The sequence below is a fragment of the Elgaria multicarinata genome, chromosome 1 (genome assembly GCF_023053635.1).
Source record: "Elgaria multicarinata webbii isolate HBS135686 ecotype San Diego chromosome 1, rElgMul1.1.pri, whole genome shotgun sequence".
Classification (NCBI taxonomy): Eukaryota; Metazoa; Chordata; class Lepidosauria; order Squamata; family Anguidae; genus Elgaria; species Elgaria multicarinata.
The window spans coordinates 108,383,064-108,395,344 of NC_086171.1; the positions used below are offsets into that span (position 1 = coordinate 108,383,064).

The 12,281-nt window shown below is 45.1% G+C and overlaps 1 protein-coding gene across 1 annotated transcript in view; it reads left to right on the top strand.

Annotated features, from left to right (window-relative positions):
• Nucleotides 1-12,281, top strand: part of HMCN1 (hemicentin 1) — a 291,005-nt gene that overhangs the window by 247,063 nt on the left and 31,661 nt on the right. The window contains exons 88-94 of the mRNA XM_063134738.1: nucleotides 72-242; nucleotides 785-955; nucleotides 1,861-2,031; nucleotides 4,597-4,767; nucleotides 5,590-5,760; nucleotides 7,058-7,228; nucleotides 10,828-10,977. Of these exons, the coding sequence (XP_062990808.1) occupies nucleotides 72-242; nucleotides 785-955; nucleotides 1,861-2,031; nucleotides 4,597-4,767; nucleotides 5,590-5,760; nucleotides 7,058-7,228; nucleotides 10,828-10,977 (1,176 nt within the window). The remainder of the gene's footprint in view (nucleotides 1-71; nucleotides 243-784; nucleotides 956-1,860; nucleotides 2,032-4,596; nucleotides 4,768-5,589; nucleotides 5,761-7,057; nucleotides 7,229-10,827; nucleotides 10,978-12,281) is intronic.

Consider the following 12,281-nt stretch of genomic DNA (forward strand, 5'->3'; position numbering starts at 1 on the left):
GAGAGCTAACATGCACATGCCTGACTGTGAGAGGAATATGGACTAAAATTAATACAATTGTTCCACTCCAGTGCATGGTGGCTTTTCTGAATGGCTTGACTGGCAGCCATGTAGCCTAACATGTGGCCAAGGTGTTCAAAAGAGGATTCGTCTGTGTAACAATCCTCTCCCTGCAAATGGCGGGCGGCGCTGCACCGAGCCTGATTATGAAAGACGCAGCTGTCAGAACAAACTATGTCCAGGTAACTTTTCACTCTTTGTATACATTCTTATGAGGTCTACCAGAAACTCAGAAGGCACTTAAGAACATAAGAGCCATTCTGGACAAGACCAAGGGCCCATCTAGCCCGGTACTCTGTTCGCACAGTGACCAACCAGCTGTCGACCAGGAAGGGAGTTTGGCATAAAGGGCCCTTGTTGTCAACAGTAAAGCAATGCCACTGTTTCAGCTGTTCATGGAGGGCTCACGCATTATTTTCTGTTGTGGCATGTATCGTGAACCTAAATACAGTTACTTTGAAATGAAGCTCCATTTGTGTTAGTGGAACCTCCTTCCAAATTAGCAAGCTTAGTAGCCTTGATAACAGTAAATAGTTTTTATTTTAACAAAAGGAAGTTCCAGGAAAATTCTGAATAAAGAGACATTTTTTTGCCATTTACCTGGGGTTCATTTTGACTGAGGTTCATTTACCAGGCATATCTGTATATCTGACAAAGTTTTGCTCATCCCAATACGTTTCAGCCTGTATCTTGAAGAGTCACGTATAATATATGTTCTATTTAGTGGATGGCAGCTGGTCGGAATGGGGTTCTTGGGAAGAATGCTCTAAAACCTGTGGGCAAGGCAATAAGACAAGAACCAGAACATGTAGCCACCCTCCAGCTCAACATGGCGGAAAGCCCTGTGATGGCAATGCTGTGGAGTCAACCATATGCAACGATAGGCCGTGTCCAGGTAAGGATACTGAGGGGGCTGTTAAGTGGCACATATGAATTTTCTTCTCTTCTCTAGAGGGTTGCTTCTCCGTCTCTTTCATGTTAGGACCCACCTATAAAGCTTGGGTACTATTTTAGGTCCCCCTCTCCTCCATCCTGCATCCCCCAAAAGCATCCCTAGAAGCTCTTTGGGCCTTCCTTCCTCAACAGGGTGGGCAATGTTGCAAGACTGCTGGAGAAGGACTAAACTGCAACTCCGCTTGCATAAGGTGTGGTTTTAGGTTCTTCTTTGTGGTCTCTGTGCATCACACATATGGGCTCTGTGCAGAGCTACAGTCGGAAGACTTCTATAGTTTAGATTAATCTTTGGCAGGAACCCTCCCCCACTCCGTAGTGCACATGTCTAGGAGGGTTCCCACCCAATCCCCAGTTCTCCTTTGACCACCTCACGGCTACATCGCCGAATTTCTACTCTAAAGAAAAATTACTATTTACAGCTGAGTTTCGTACTTTACCTCAAGTTTTCCTCAGCGTTACTTGCTTTTTGTATATAGTTACCTATCTTCTCTTTCAAAAAACAAATAAATTAAAATTAAAATTCCCACCTCCTCGCCCTAGATACCAAAGGCGAAAGAACGACTTTAATGACAGGCGTCGGTTTTGACTGCACTCCCCATGACATCAATCCTTCACCTTTCGGCCACCGACTCTCAAAATTCTTCCCCACATGGAATTCTTCCCCAACAAACACATCCACCTGAGAATGTGGGCAGGATGTGCGGGGCACTGATGTAGGGAAGAAGAGATGGGAAAGATCCCGTGTGCAAGCGTCCTTCCACTTGTGCAACCTCAGGATCCAATCTGATGCTTATTGTCTTTGTTAAGGAAGTTTCAGGTTGATTGGTAACTTTGTTTGTCTTCCAGTTAATGGTGCCTGGGGCTCTTGGCTACCATGGGGACCTTGCAGTGAAACATGCGGCAAAGGTACTCACACCAGATTAAGGCTATGCAATAACCCCCCTCCTTCATTTGATGGCTCTTACTGTGACGGGGCTGATAAGCAGATGCAGGTTTGCAGTGAGAGAGACTGCCCAGGTGAGTTGCGCACAGGACGGATTATCTATTTGCAGGGCTTTGTGGGTTTTTACAAAGTCAAATTCTGATCTCATAAAAAATGTAATTTTAAGAACAGGAAACTGTAGATGGAAGGTAAGAGGGGGATGAAGGGAAGTCGAGGTAGATTTGGGCTTGTGGAGTCAATACTTGGTCTTGAAAATATGTGGGTCAAAAAGGCTTCACTGGAAACTCACTGGAAACTATCCCTAGCCCACTGCATTAGAGATAGAAATCAAGAGAGAGTAAAATTTTCAGAAGAGGTACTCCTCTCATCAGGGTGGACAATTTAGTCTAGTATCTGATACATCATTTTTCTGTATGCAGGGAGGTGGTTCCCACCCACCCCCATCTATCAAGGAGTGTTCAAAAACACAGTCAATCAGAAAGTGGTACAGTCCAGAAAAAAACATTATGACAAGATTCTACTTGAGCAGGCTATAATTTGGCCAGTCGTTCAGCTACGATTCCTTTACTCCCTATGTAACATTTCTTTTCACATGTCTGCCCTGTTCATTCACTCACTCTCTCACTCCATTTCTATCACAATAGCCAAAGCTCTCTGGGTGGTTCACAAAAATTAAAACCATAACAGCATGATGATTGCGTCCAGTTCTGGGCTCCACAATTCAAGAAGGACGCAGACAAGCTGGAGCATGTTCAGAAGAGGGCAACCAGGATGATCAGAGGTCTAGAAACAAAGCCCTATGAAGAGAGACTGAAAGAACTGGGCATGTTTAGCCTGGAGAAGAGAAGATTGAGGGGAGACATGATAGCAGTCTTCAAATACTTAAAAGGTTGTCACACAGAGGAGGGCCAGGATCTCTTCTCGATCCTCCCAGAGTGCAGGACACGGAATAACGGGCTCAAGTTAAAGGAAGCCAGATTCCGGCTGGACATCAGGAAAAACTTCCTGACTGTTAGAGCAGTGCGACAATGGAATCAGCTACCTAGGGAGGTTGTGGGCTCTCCCACACTAGAGGCCTTCAAGAGGCAGCTGGACAACCATCTGTCAGGGATGCTTTAGGGTGGATTCCTGCATTGAGCAGGGGGTTGGACTCGATGGCCTTGTAGGCCCCTTCCAACTCTGCTATTCTATGATTCTATGATTCTATGAAGGATAAGATAAAACCTTTAAAAGTTTAAAATATAGTAAAACCAAAGTAAAAGCCAGCAGCAGTATAAATATCTAAAAACACATTTAGAAAGCAAAATTGAAGGACTAAAAAGCTTAGGACAATAAAACAACAACAACCGTATTCTCCTGGTACTGAAAACACCGTAACAGAGGCACCAAGCAAACCTCTTTGAGGAAGGCATTCCACAAATGTGAAAAGAGTGACCACTGAAAAGGCCCTCTCCTTAGTAGCCACCTCACATCATTTGGTGGGGTTACCAGGAGGGCCTCTGAAAATGACCTTAAGGGCTGGGCAAGCATATAAAGCAGGGGGTGAGGTAGCGCAGGGGGGGAAGGCATCGAACCCTCCCCTTATGTCTCCTCAGTTTATTTATTTATTTAATTACATTTATATACCGCCCCACAGCCAAAGGTCTCTGGGCAGTTCACAAAAGCTAAAAACAGTAAACATTAAAAATATACAAAATTTAAAAACCATCAGAGACATAACAACAACAGTATAAAAACAGCAACATCCATTTAAAACAATTCTGGGTTCCATTACAAAACAAACTTAGCGTTCAATGCCTTTAAATGCCTGGGAGAAGAGGAAAGTCTTGACCTGGCGCCTGAAAGATAACAACGTTGGCGCCAGGCGAGCCTCATCGGGGAGATTATTCCATAGTCGGGGGGCCACCACCAAAAAGGCCCTCTCCCTTGTTGCCATCTTCCAAGCTTCCCTCGGAGTAGGCACTCGGAGGAGGACCTTAGATGTTGAGCGCAGTGTATGGGTAGCTTCATGTCGGGAGAGGCGTTCCATCAGGTATTGCGGTCCCAAGCCATGTAGGGCTTTTTAGGTTAAAACCAGCACCTTGAATTGGGCTCAGAAACATATAGGCAGCCAATGCAAGTGGGCCAGAATCAGCGTTATATGCTCAGGCCTCCCTGCATCAGCTATCAATCTGGCCACCGCATTTTGCACAAGCTGCAGCTTCTGAACCGTCTTCAAAGGCTGCCCCATGTAGAGGGCATTGCAGTAATCTAATTTGGAGGTTACTAGAGTATGGACAACTGAAGCTAGGTTATCCCTGTCAAGCACTTTTATCCCTTCCTAATTCACCTGCAGTATCAGAGCTATGAAAAGTGCTGGAGCAAACAACTGGAGGGGAAGGAAGGAAGCGGGGAGGCCTCAGTTCTATTCTCCCCTGTACATCTTTTCTGTGAATGAGGGATGTACCACCTGCTTTGCACATAAATGACGGTCCTGTTTCATTTAATTTGGCCCTTATATTCTGCTCTCTTGTATTATTTCTGGACACCTTTGTGGTTATATGGAATGTGTACAGAACTTGTATTTCAGTGCAGGAAATGGAACTGTATTTGAAAGAGTGTAAAACCTCAATCTCTCTCCCACTATTATTTTTTACCAGTCAATGGAAAGTGGTCTTCTTGGTCCAGCTGGAGTGTCTGTACTATGTCCTGTGGAGGTGGCACCCGGCAGAGAACAAGAGATTGCTCAGACCCACCACCACAATATGGCGGACACACATGCGAAGGGAGTGATGTGCAGGTTGACTTTTGTAATAACGACCCTTGCCCCAGTAAGTGCCTTTGGGACTGGAACCATGGGGGGATACAGAGCCTTCCTATAGATAACTTTTGCTCTTCTCCTAATGCCAGATTGCCGAAGCCAAATTGAGTGAAAGTCCTTGGTAGCTATAATGAGGCAGATTGAAACACTAGTGTTTTTTTTTTCTCAAATGTTTTGCAGTACTTTAATTCAGGGGTGGGGAACCTGTGACCTTCCAGATGTTGTTGGACCACATTCCTTACCATCGGTCTGCTGGGGCTGATGGGAGTTGGAGTCCAACACTTGGAGGCCCCATTGGTTCCCCACCCTCCCTTAACGATATATACCTGAAAGCTGTTTTGTATGCTACATTTGGAAGAAAGATCCTTTCCAGCTCTCAGCTGGTTGATGAGTGGAATCACGTCACAGATCCAAGTTGCTGTGGTTGCCCTCAACTCACACAACCCCATCCACTTTTGAACAGCACAATCCGTTCACACTGTATCACAGTATTATCAAGGAATGTAAGGGATGTAGATAAACACCAAGAACAGAAAGAGTTTGAATTAATTGGGGGGGGGGGACAGCCACATGGATCACATACAAAATCTCCCCTGAGGTGCAAAAGGGGACCAGTGTCCACATGCAGCATTACAAATAAACAAAAGCCATAAATGCCCCAGCCTTGATGCCCCAGCCTTGACAGTGAAAAGCTCTTCCACGCCATTCTTAGAGGCAGTGTGCCTCCATTAGTATACAAATTGGCCTCCAGGTTGGGACAAAAGCATTCCATTGGATTTCTGTGCCCTTAAGGGTAAAGATTACTGATTTGAAAAATGCCTTGTTTCCACAGTGCACGGTAATTGGGGCCCTTGGAGCCACTGGGGAACTTGCAGCCGAACATGTAATGGTGGCCAGATGAGGAGGTACCGGACTTGCGACAACCCTCGTCCACTCAATGGAGGAAGGGCCTGTGCCGGGGCTGATACACAAATACAGAGGTGTCGTGCAGAGCTATGTCCTGGTGAGTTACCTTGGTATGTACATGGCTACTACCTCTATACATGAAAGGCAACAGTCTAGATTTCTGTATAGTACTGAAGTGATGAAGAACCCAATTTGCATGTGTTATTTCTTTTTAAAAAAAATAAAACAAAGATACTAGAAGTAACAGCCTATTTTAAAGAGGCTTTTTGCTTTTGCTTTTTTCTTCTTCATATGGCCACGAATCCACCAGCCAGGCTGATAGGTTTGAAATATGGCCAATGAGCTAGCAGCTGTCTGCTCTTTTAGGCCTAAAGTACATGTGCTTTGCAGTAGACCCGTGTCTTCAAATGCAGCTCTGCCCCCACAAACCCAAAATCAGGGGTGGGTGCAGTTTAAAGCACCAAAGGCACATAGGCAACAGTGCTGAGCCTTCCTTCCGTGTGCTGTTTTATCTTTTTGCAACCCTCCACGCCTCCACCCCCACTTTTTCCCCACCTGGGTTTACATCCAGTTACAGACCCTGGTTGGAGGGAAAGGGCTTTATGGGGTGGACTGCCAGGGTTTAGCACTGCCCTTCACTACCCTATTCAGCACTTGAATCACACCTCCACATCCTGATTTAAGGGTGACCTGGGTTGACGCACATTTGGAAAGACAAATCTGCTGCCCCCCGATGCAGTTTAGGCCTTACATAAACCAGTCATATACATCTTCCTTGTATTGAGCAGAGTTGTGGGTGTGTAACCTTAATGTGATCTAGAGTAGGTTTTCTTTAAAAATAAAGTACAATCTGATACTAGGATTCTGGGGGGCTGTCTTCACAGTGCCGGATTGGCACCACCTCCCTATTCAACCCCGTGCTTTCCTTCTCCCAGGTCAGCAGCGGGTAATCCCATGCTGAAGATGGAGTGAGGGGTTTCCGGGAGGCCATCTGGGTCCCGGAGCTGCCCCCCTTCCTGATGGAAGGTCACCTTCCACCAAGCTCCACCCCCAAGTTGACCCCAGATTGGCCACGGAGCAATGTCACATGGCAGAAGCATTGTATTAACATTGCTCCATTTGAAAAAGTCAGGGTAAATCCCTGACTTTTTCAAATCGAAGCATTGTGGGAAAGTCCCGTGGTGGCTGCGAAGCTGCGCTTGCGTCGTCTAACCAGCACAGTGCAGATCCACAGCCACCGCGGGGCTTTCCCCATGTATAGACAGCCCCCAGTTCCCCCACACACGTTTCGCTTAGTACAGAACATTTGCACCCACTGTTAAGTAAGTTACCACATGAAAAGCATCAGTCCAACTCTGTTAATTCTGCTCTCAACCTTCTGTACTGGTTTACAGAGCATGGAAACTGGGGGACATGGCTGCCTTGGAGCACATGCTCTGCTTCTTGTGGAGGAGGGGAGCAGACCCGGACGCGGCTGTGCAATCATCCAGCCCCATCCAACAATGGACGTCCTTGTCCTGGAGACAAGTCCCAGATATCCAGGTGTAACTATCAAGCTTGTCCAGGTAGGTACGCAGATGCAAGACTGTGTATCAAATGCTGAGAAGCAAAAGAAAAAAAAGATTATGTCATGGATGCTGTGGTGCATGATATTCTGACCTGAACAAAGGTGTTCTCTGAATACACAAGAGAATTCAAGGCATTCAGTGTACAGTGTAAACATGTGAGGAGAGGGAACTCTGTACACCCCCCTCCATTTCTAGCACGTTTCTGTCACTAGACTAGAAACTAGATGGACGAAACTACACTTTACAAGACACAGAGCCACTGCTGCTCCATATCTCTGTGCTCTCTTTCTTGTGATGTCTAGTACAAAGAAAAAGTGTCACATTATTAGTACAAAAATGTGCATCTTCACACGTCTTTCTTACATTGGGGGCAAAGGTATAGAGAAGGGAGATGCACAGCATCTGATGTAATAAGGAAGAGAGAATAAAGAGACACGGAGCGGGATCCCTCAGGTTGGCCTTCAGATGAGAATGTGAAGGGGAGCAGCCATAGCTAAGAGAAAGGTAACATACACAAGGCCCCAGTTCAATCCCTGGTATCTCTAATTAATTGGATGTTGTATGGTTTGCCTAAGGCCTTGGAGGGCCACTGACAGGCAAAGTTGAATGTATTGAGCTAGAACAGGGAGTTCCAGTCTTTTGGGGCCATTGGGCATGTTTGGAATTTTGAGAAAGGGGGAGGTGCCCTTTCACAAAATGGCTGCTGTGGTGGGCGCAGCTACTCACAAAATACTAATTACACAGAAAGACAAAATGGCAAAGGTAAAAGACAAGTGACTTGACCTAAAGCCTGAATGCATGTCAGAGGTAGAGTCTGAGCAAAACCACAAACCCGTCCATTTGAACCTACAGTTTTCTCGCCTGTTCAGATTCCTCCCCCACCCTGCTGCAAACTCTCTCTCTCTCTCTCTCTCTCTCTCTCTCTCCCTACACTCCCAGCACAGAAGATCCACTCATCCCATTAACATTTCTTTCTTTTTCTCTGGGTAATTCCCAAAACACTCTGGATCACCTCTACACACACACACACACACACACACACACACACACACACACACCTTCCTCTGGATCATTTCCCCATGCCATAACACATGCTCTCGCTTGCTCTGTCTTCCACCCCAATTCTACCCAATGCTCTCCAGTGCCCTTCACTAGGGCATTCCCTGATGCTCTTCCCAGTCCACCAAAATTACATGGCAGGATCTTTTATTTTTCCTTCCTTCTCTCTCTCTCTCTCTTTCTCTCTCTCTTTTTCCAACAGTTTTGGCAGATGGCTGGGAAGCAGCAGTGCACTGGTCTCCAACTGCCTCCCTTCCCTTGTGTAACCCAGAGACCTGCTGAGAACAGGAAAGGAGTAGGGTGGGTGGGCCACAGGTTGGAGCTTTGCTGCTTTCCAGCCACCTGGGATTTTCTTTGTTTTTGTCTTTTAAATCACTTTTTAAAACCAAATCAAGAGGGGCAGGATGCACCAGCAGGCACCTAGGGAGATGTCTAGGAGCACTGTGGTGCTCATGTGTTCTGCGTTGCCAGCCTCAGGGCTAGATTGCCAGCCTCAGGGCTAGATTGCCAGCCTCAGGGCTAGATTGCCAGCCTCAGGGCTAGATTGCCAGCCTCAGGGCTAGATGACCTGAATCAGGAAAGGGCAACTTTATTTGCTCCAAGGACTGCATAGCTGATGGAGAGCCATGACACATACTGGTATTACGAGTACTTAGACTGTTATTGTTGTGCTGGATCTGCACTAGTGCTGGGACACACTTCGTATACCACTTTTCTAGAGTTATTTCCTGCTTTTTATTCCATATTATTCAAAATACCAAACAGATGTCATTGTGTGTGCTACAAGGTATAAATGCGCAACAGGGATATAGCGTTACCATGATGAGATCGTATCAATATGGCATGAGGTGTAGCTCTGGCCTTGGTCTTCACCTTTTTGGTGGAGATGTAATGAATCTTCTGACCAGCTCACAACATTTTCACTAGGCTAAATGGACCGATGTTCTGACTTATGTTCAGCTAGACTCAGTGTACACTTTGAAAGTTTTTTGCTCAATCTACCTGGCCAAACTTTGCACATGAATCCAACCATTTCTTATTACTGCTTCACAAAAAGGTACCTTAAAAACGTTGGAAAGTCATTAAAATTGCTGGGTAACCCAAGGGAAGTTGCTTGTCGCTCTCCTTACCTGAAAGCACACAAATATGCAGAAATCTAGTAAAAAAAAATTGAAAATAAGTTTTGAAAATACAGGTGTCTCTCTTATTGCCAACACTTGGTATATTTTTCAGTTGTTTCCTTAAAATATGGCACCAGAACACAGAAAAGTTTACATGTCCTGGCCAAGATCCTAACCAAAGAATTGCATAAAGGCTGCCTGAATTCCTCCAGGAATTTGTTCAGTTTCCTTTCCTGGCATACTCTGCAGCCATTAACACTGGCAAGCACTGTTAAACGATAGTTGCTTTTCACACTCCGAGGACTTTGCTTCTCACTCTGCTTTTTTCATTTTGAGAAATGTGCAACTCATAAAAAGGCTCTGGAGACCCCTCTAGGGATCTACGGCCTGGAAGAAGTTTTGTAACGTCACCGTTTGAGTGTGCTGTTTCATTTTATGTCTCCCTCTAAACAGAGAGGCCACTGTGGCCGCACAGAACTCATGTTTGTTTTTGTTTGTCTTTAATATTACAAAGTAAGTGATTTTACAGATAAGGATGATGGCCCGATCCAGCAGGGCTCTTTTAATATCCTTATGTTCTAAAATATGCTTATCTAGTCCAGCATTCTGTTCCCACAGTGACCAACCAGATGCCTATAGGATAGGAAGCCCAAAAGCAGGACATGTGTGTAATAGTAACCTCCTGCTCATGTTTCTGTTACTTTGATATTCAGAGATATACTGCTTCTGTTACTGGAGGTAATATGTAGCCACCCTGACTATTAGCCAGATTCAAAGTGCTGGTATTAACATTTAAAGCCCTAAACGGCCTGGGGCCAGGCTATCTGAAGGAACGCCTCCTCCCATATGTACCTGCCCGGGGGTCCTTCTCCGCGAGCCTCTGCCAAAGGAAGTGAGGCAGGTGGCTACCAGGAGGAGGGCCTTCTCTGCTGTGACACCCCGGCTGTGGAATGAGCTCCCTAAGGAGGTTCGCTTGGCACCTTCATTATATACCTTTAGACGCCAGGTGAAGACCTTTTTATTCTCCCAGCATTTTAACAGTCTATAAATTAATTGTAACTTTGCTGTTTTAAATTTGTAATTTTGCATTGCTGCTGTTTTTATCTGGTTGAGCTTTTATATTGTATTTTATATTATGGTTTTATACTGTTGTTTTAATCTTTGAATGTTTTTAATTTTTGTGAACCGCCCAGAGAGCTCCGGCTATTGGGCGGTATAGAAATGTAATTAATTAATTAATTAATTAAGTAATAGCCTCATCCTCCTTGAATTTGTATACTTCCCTTTTAAAGCTATCCACATTGGCAACTATTACTACATTTTGTGGAAGCGAATTCCATAATTTAACTATGTGCTGTATGAAGAAATATTTTTTGTTTGTACTTTCTTTCCCTTCCCCAACCTCCCCGTTAACAGGTGGGCCTCCACGAACTAGAGGAAGTGTCATTGGCAATATTAACAACATTGAGTTTGGAATAGCTTTTCTGAATGCCACCGTAATAGAAAGTCCAGATCTGGACACTAGAAGGATACAAGCCAAAATTACAAATATCCCTCGGACTCTTGGTATGTCTGATTCTTTTGTAGTAGAGAGTTTACCAAGGCTTATCAAAGGTATACAGTTTAATTCAGCTGAAATACTGGCTCACAGTTGGCAAGAATGGCCTGTGTTCATCATGGCTAGGAGACGAGACAGCGTGGTTTTCTTGGGGCACATCTACATGAAGGGTTTGCCCCAGGGTGGCTTTGCAGTAGCAGCATGTCATCTACATGACGCAGCTGCCATTGCGAAGCCATCCAGGGGCAAACCCTGGAAACTCCGCTCCGAAAAAGTTGGGCACTTACCCGACTTTTTGGGCAATGGAGCCCATGGTGCCCCCTGAATGGTCGCCATGGGGGGGCCCGCACCTCTGGAAAGATTTAAAAAATGGGGGAGGAGGAGAGAAACGAGGCTGTTCCTCCCCACCTTTTTAATTTTATTATCCATATCTGCAGAGCTCCGCAGATACAGACAATAAAAATAAAAATAAATGGGGGTGGGTGGGGAGGAACAGGTAGCCAGACGGAGGAGACGTGGTTTGCCCAGTCCCTCTCGTGTCCTCCTCTGGCTGGCTTGTTCCTCCCCCACCCCCCATTTTTATTTTTAATTATTTGTATCTGTGGAGCTCCGCAGATACAGATTATAAAATAATAAAAAGGGGGGAGGAACAGCCCTATTCCTCTCCTCCCCCTCCCGTTTTTGTTTACTTTTCATGAGGTGCGGGGCTGTAAAATTTGCACTTGCCTTCCTTCCCGTGCAGAAGCTGGGAAGGAACGCAAGTGTGGGTACATAGCGCCTGGCGGCGCCAAAGCACCTCCGTAAAAATGGGGGCTTTGACTTTGCTACCACCGGGTATCACATCCTTGCAGTTAATATACTGGCACATCCTCCTGTATCAGAGAATGACATGCAAAACTATTTATTTATTTATTATTTGGAATTAATTTTATTCGTCATTCAATTGTAAGCCTATGCGGCAGGGTCTTGCTATTTACTGTTTTACTCTGTACAGCACCATGTACATTGATGGTGCTATATAAATAAATAAATAAATAAATAATAATAATAATAATAATAATCTGTTGTATGAATGGCAAAACTGATACCTAGTTTAGAGTGAAGACAAATGAAATGTGAAATTTGAGTTTGCACATCTTTTTCAAATAGGATAATAACTGTCTAGAAGCAGCAGCAATAAATTAGAACCCTCTCTACATTAAAGGAAATCACTTTGTTTAACTGGGGCTGTTGTGATTCCTTGTTTTTTTGGCATGATTGATATGGGCTGCATTACACAGGAGGAGAGGGGCAACAAGGCGGAAAATCCTGC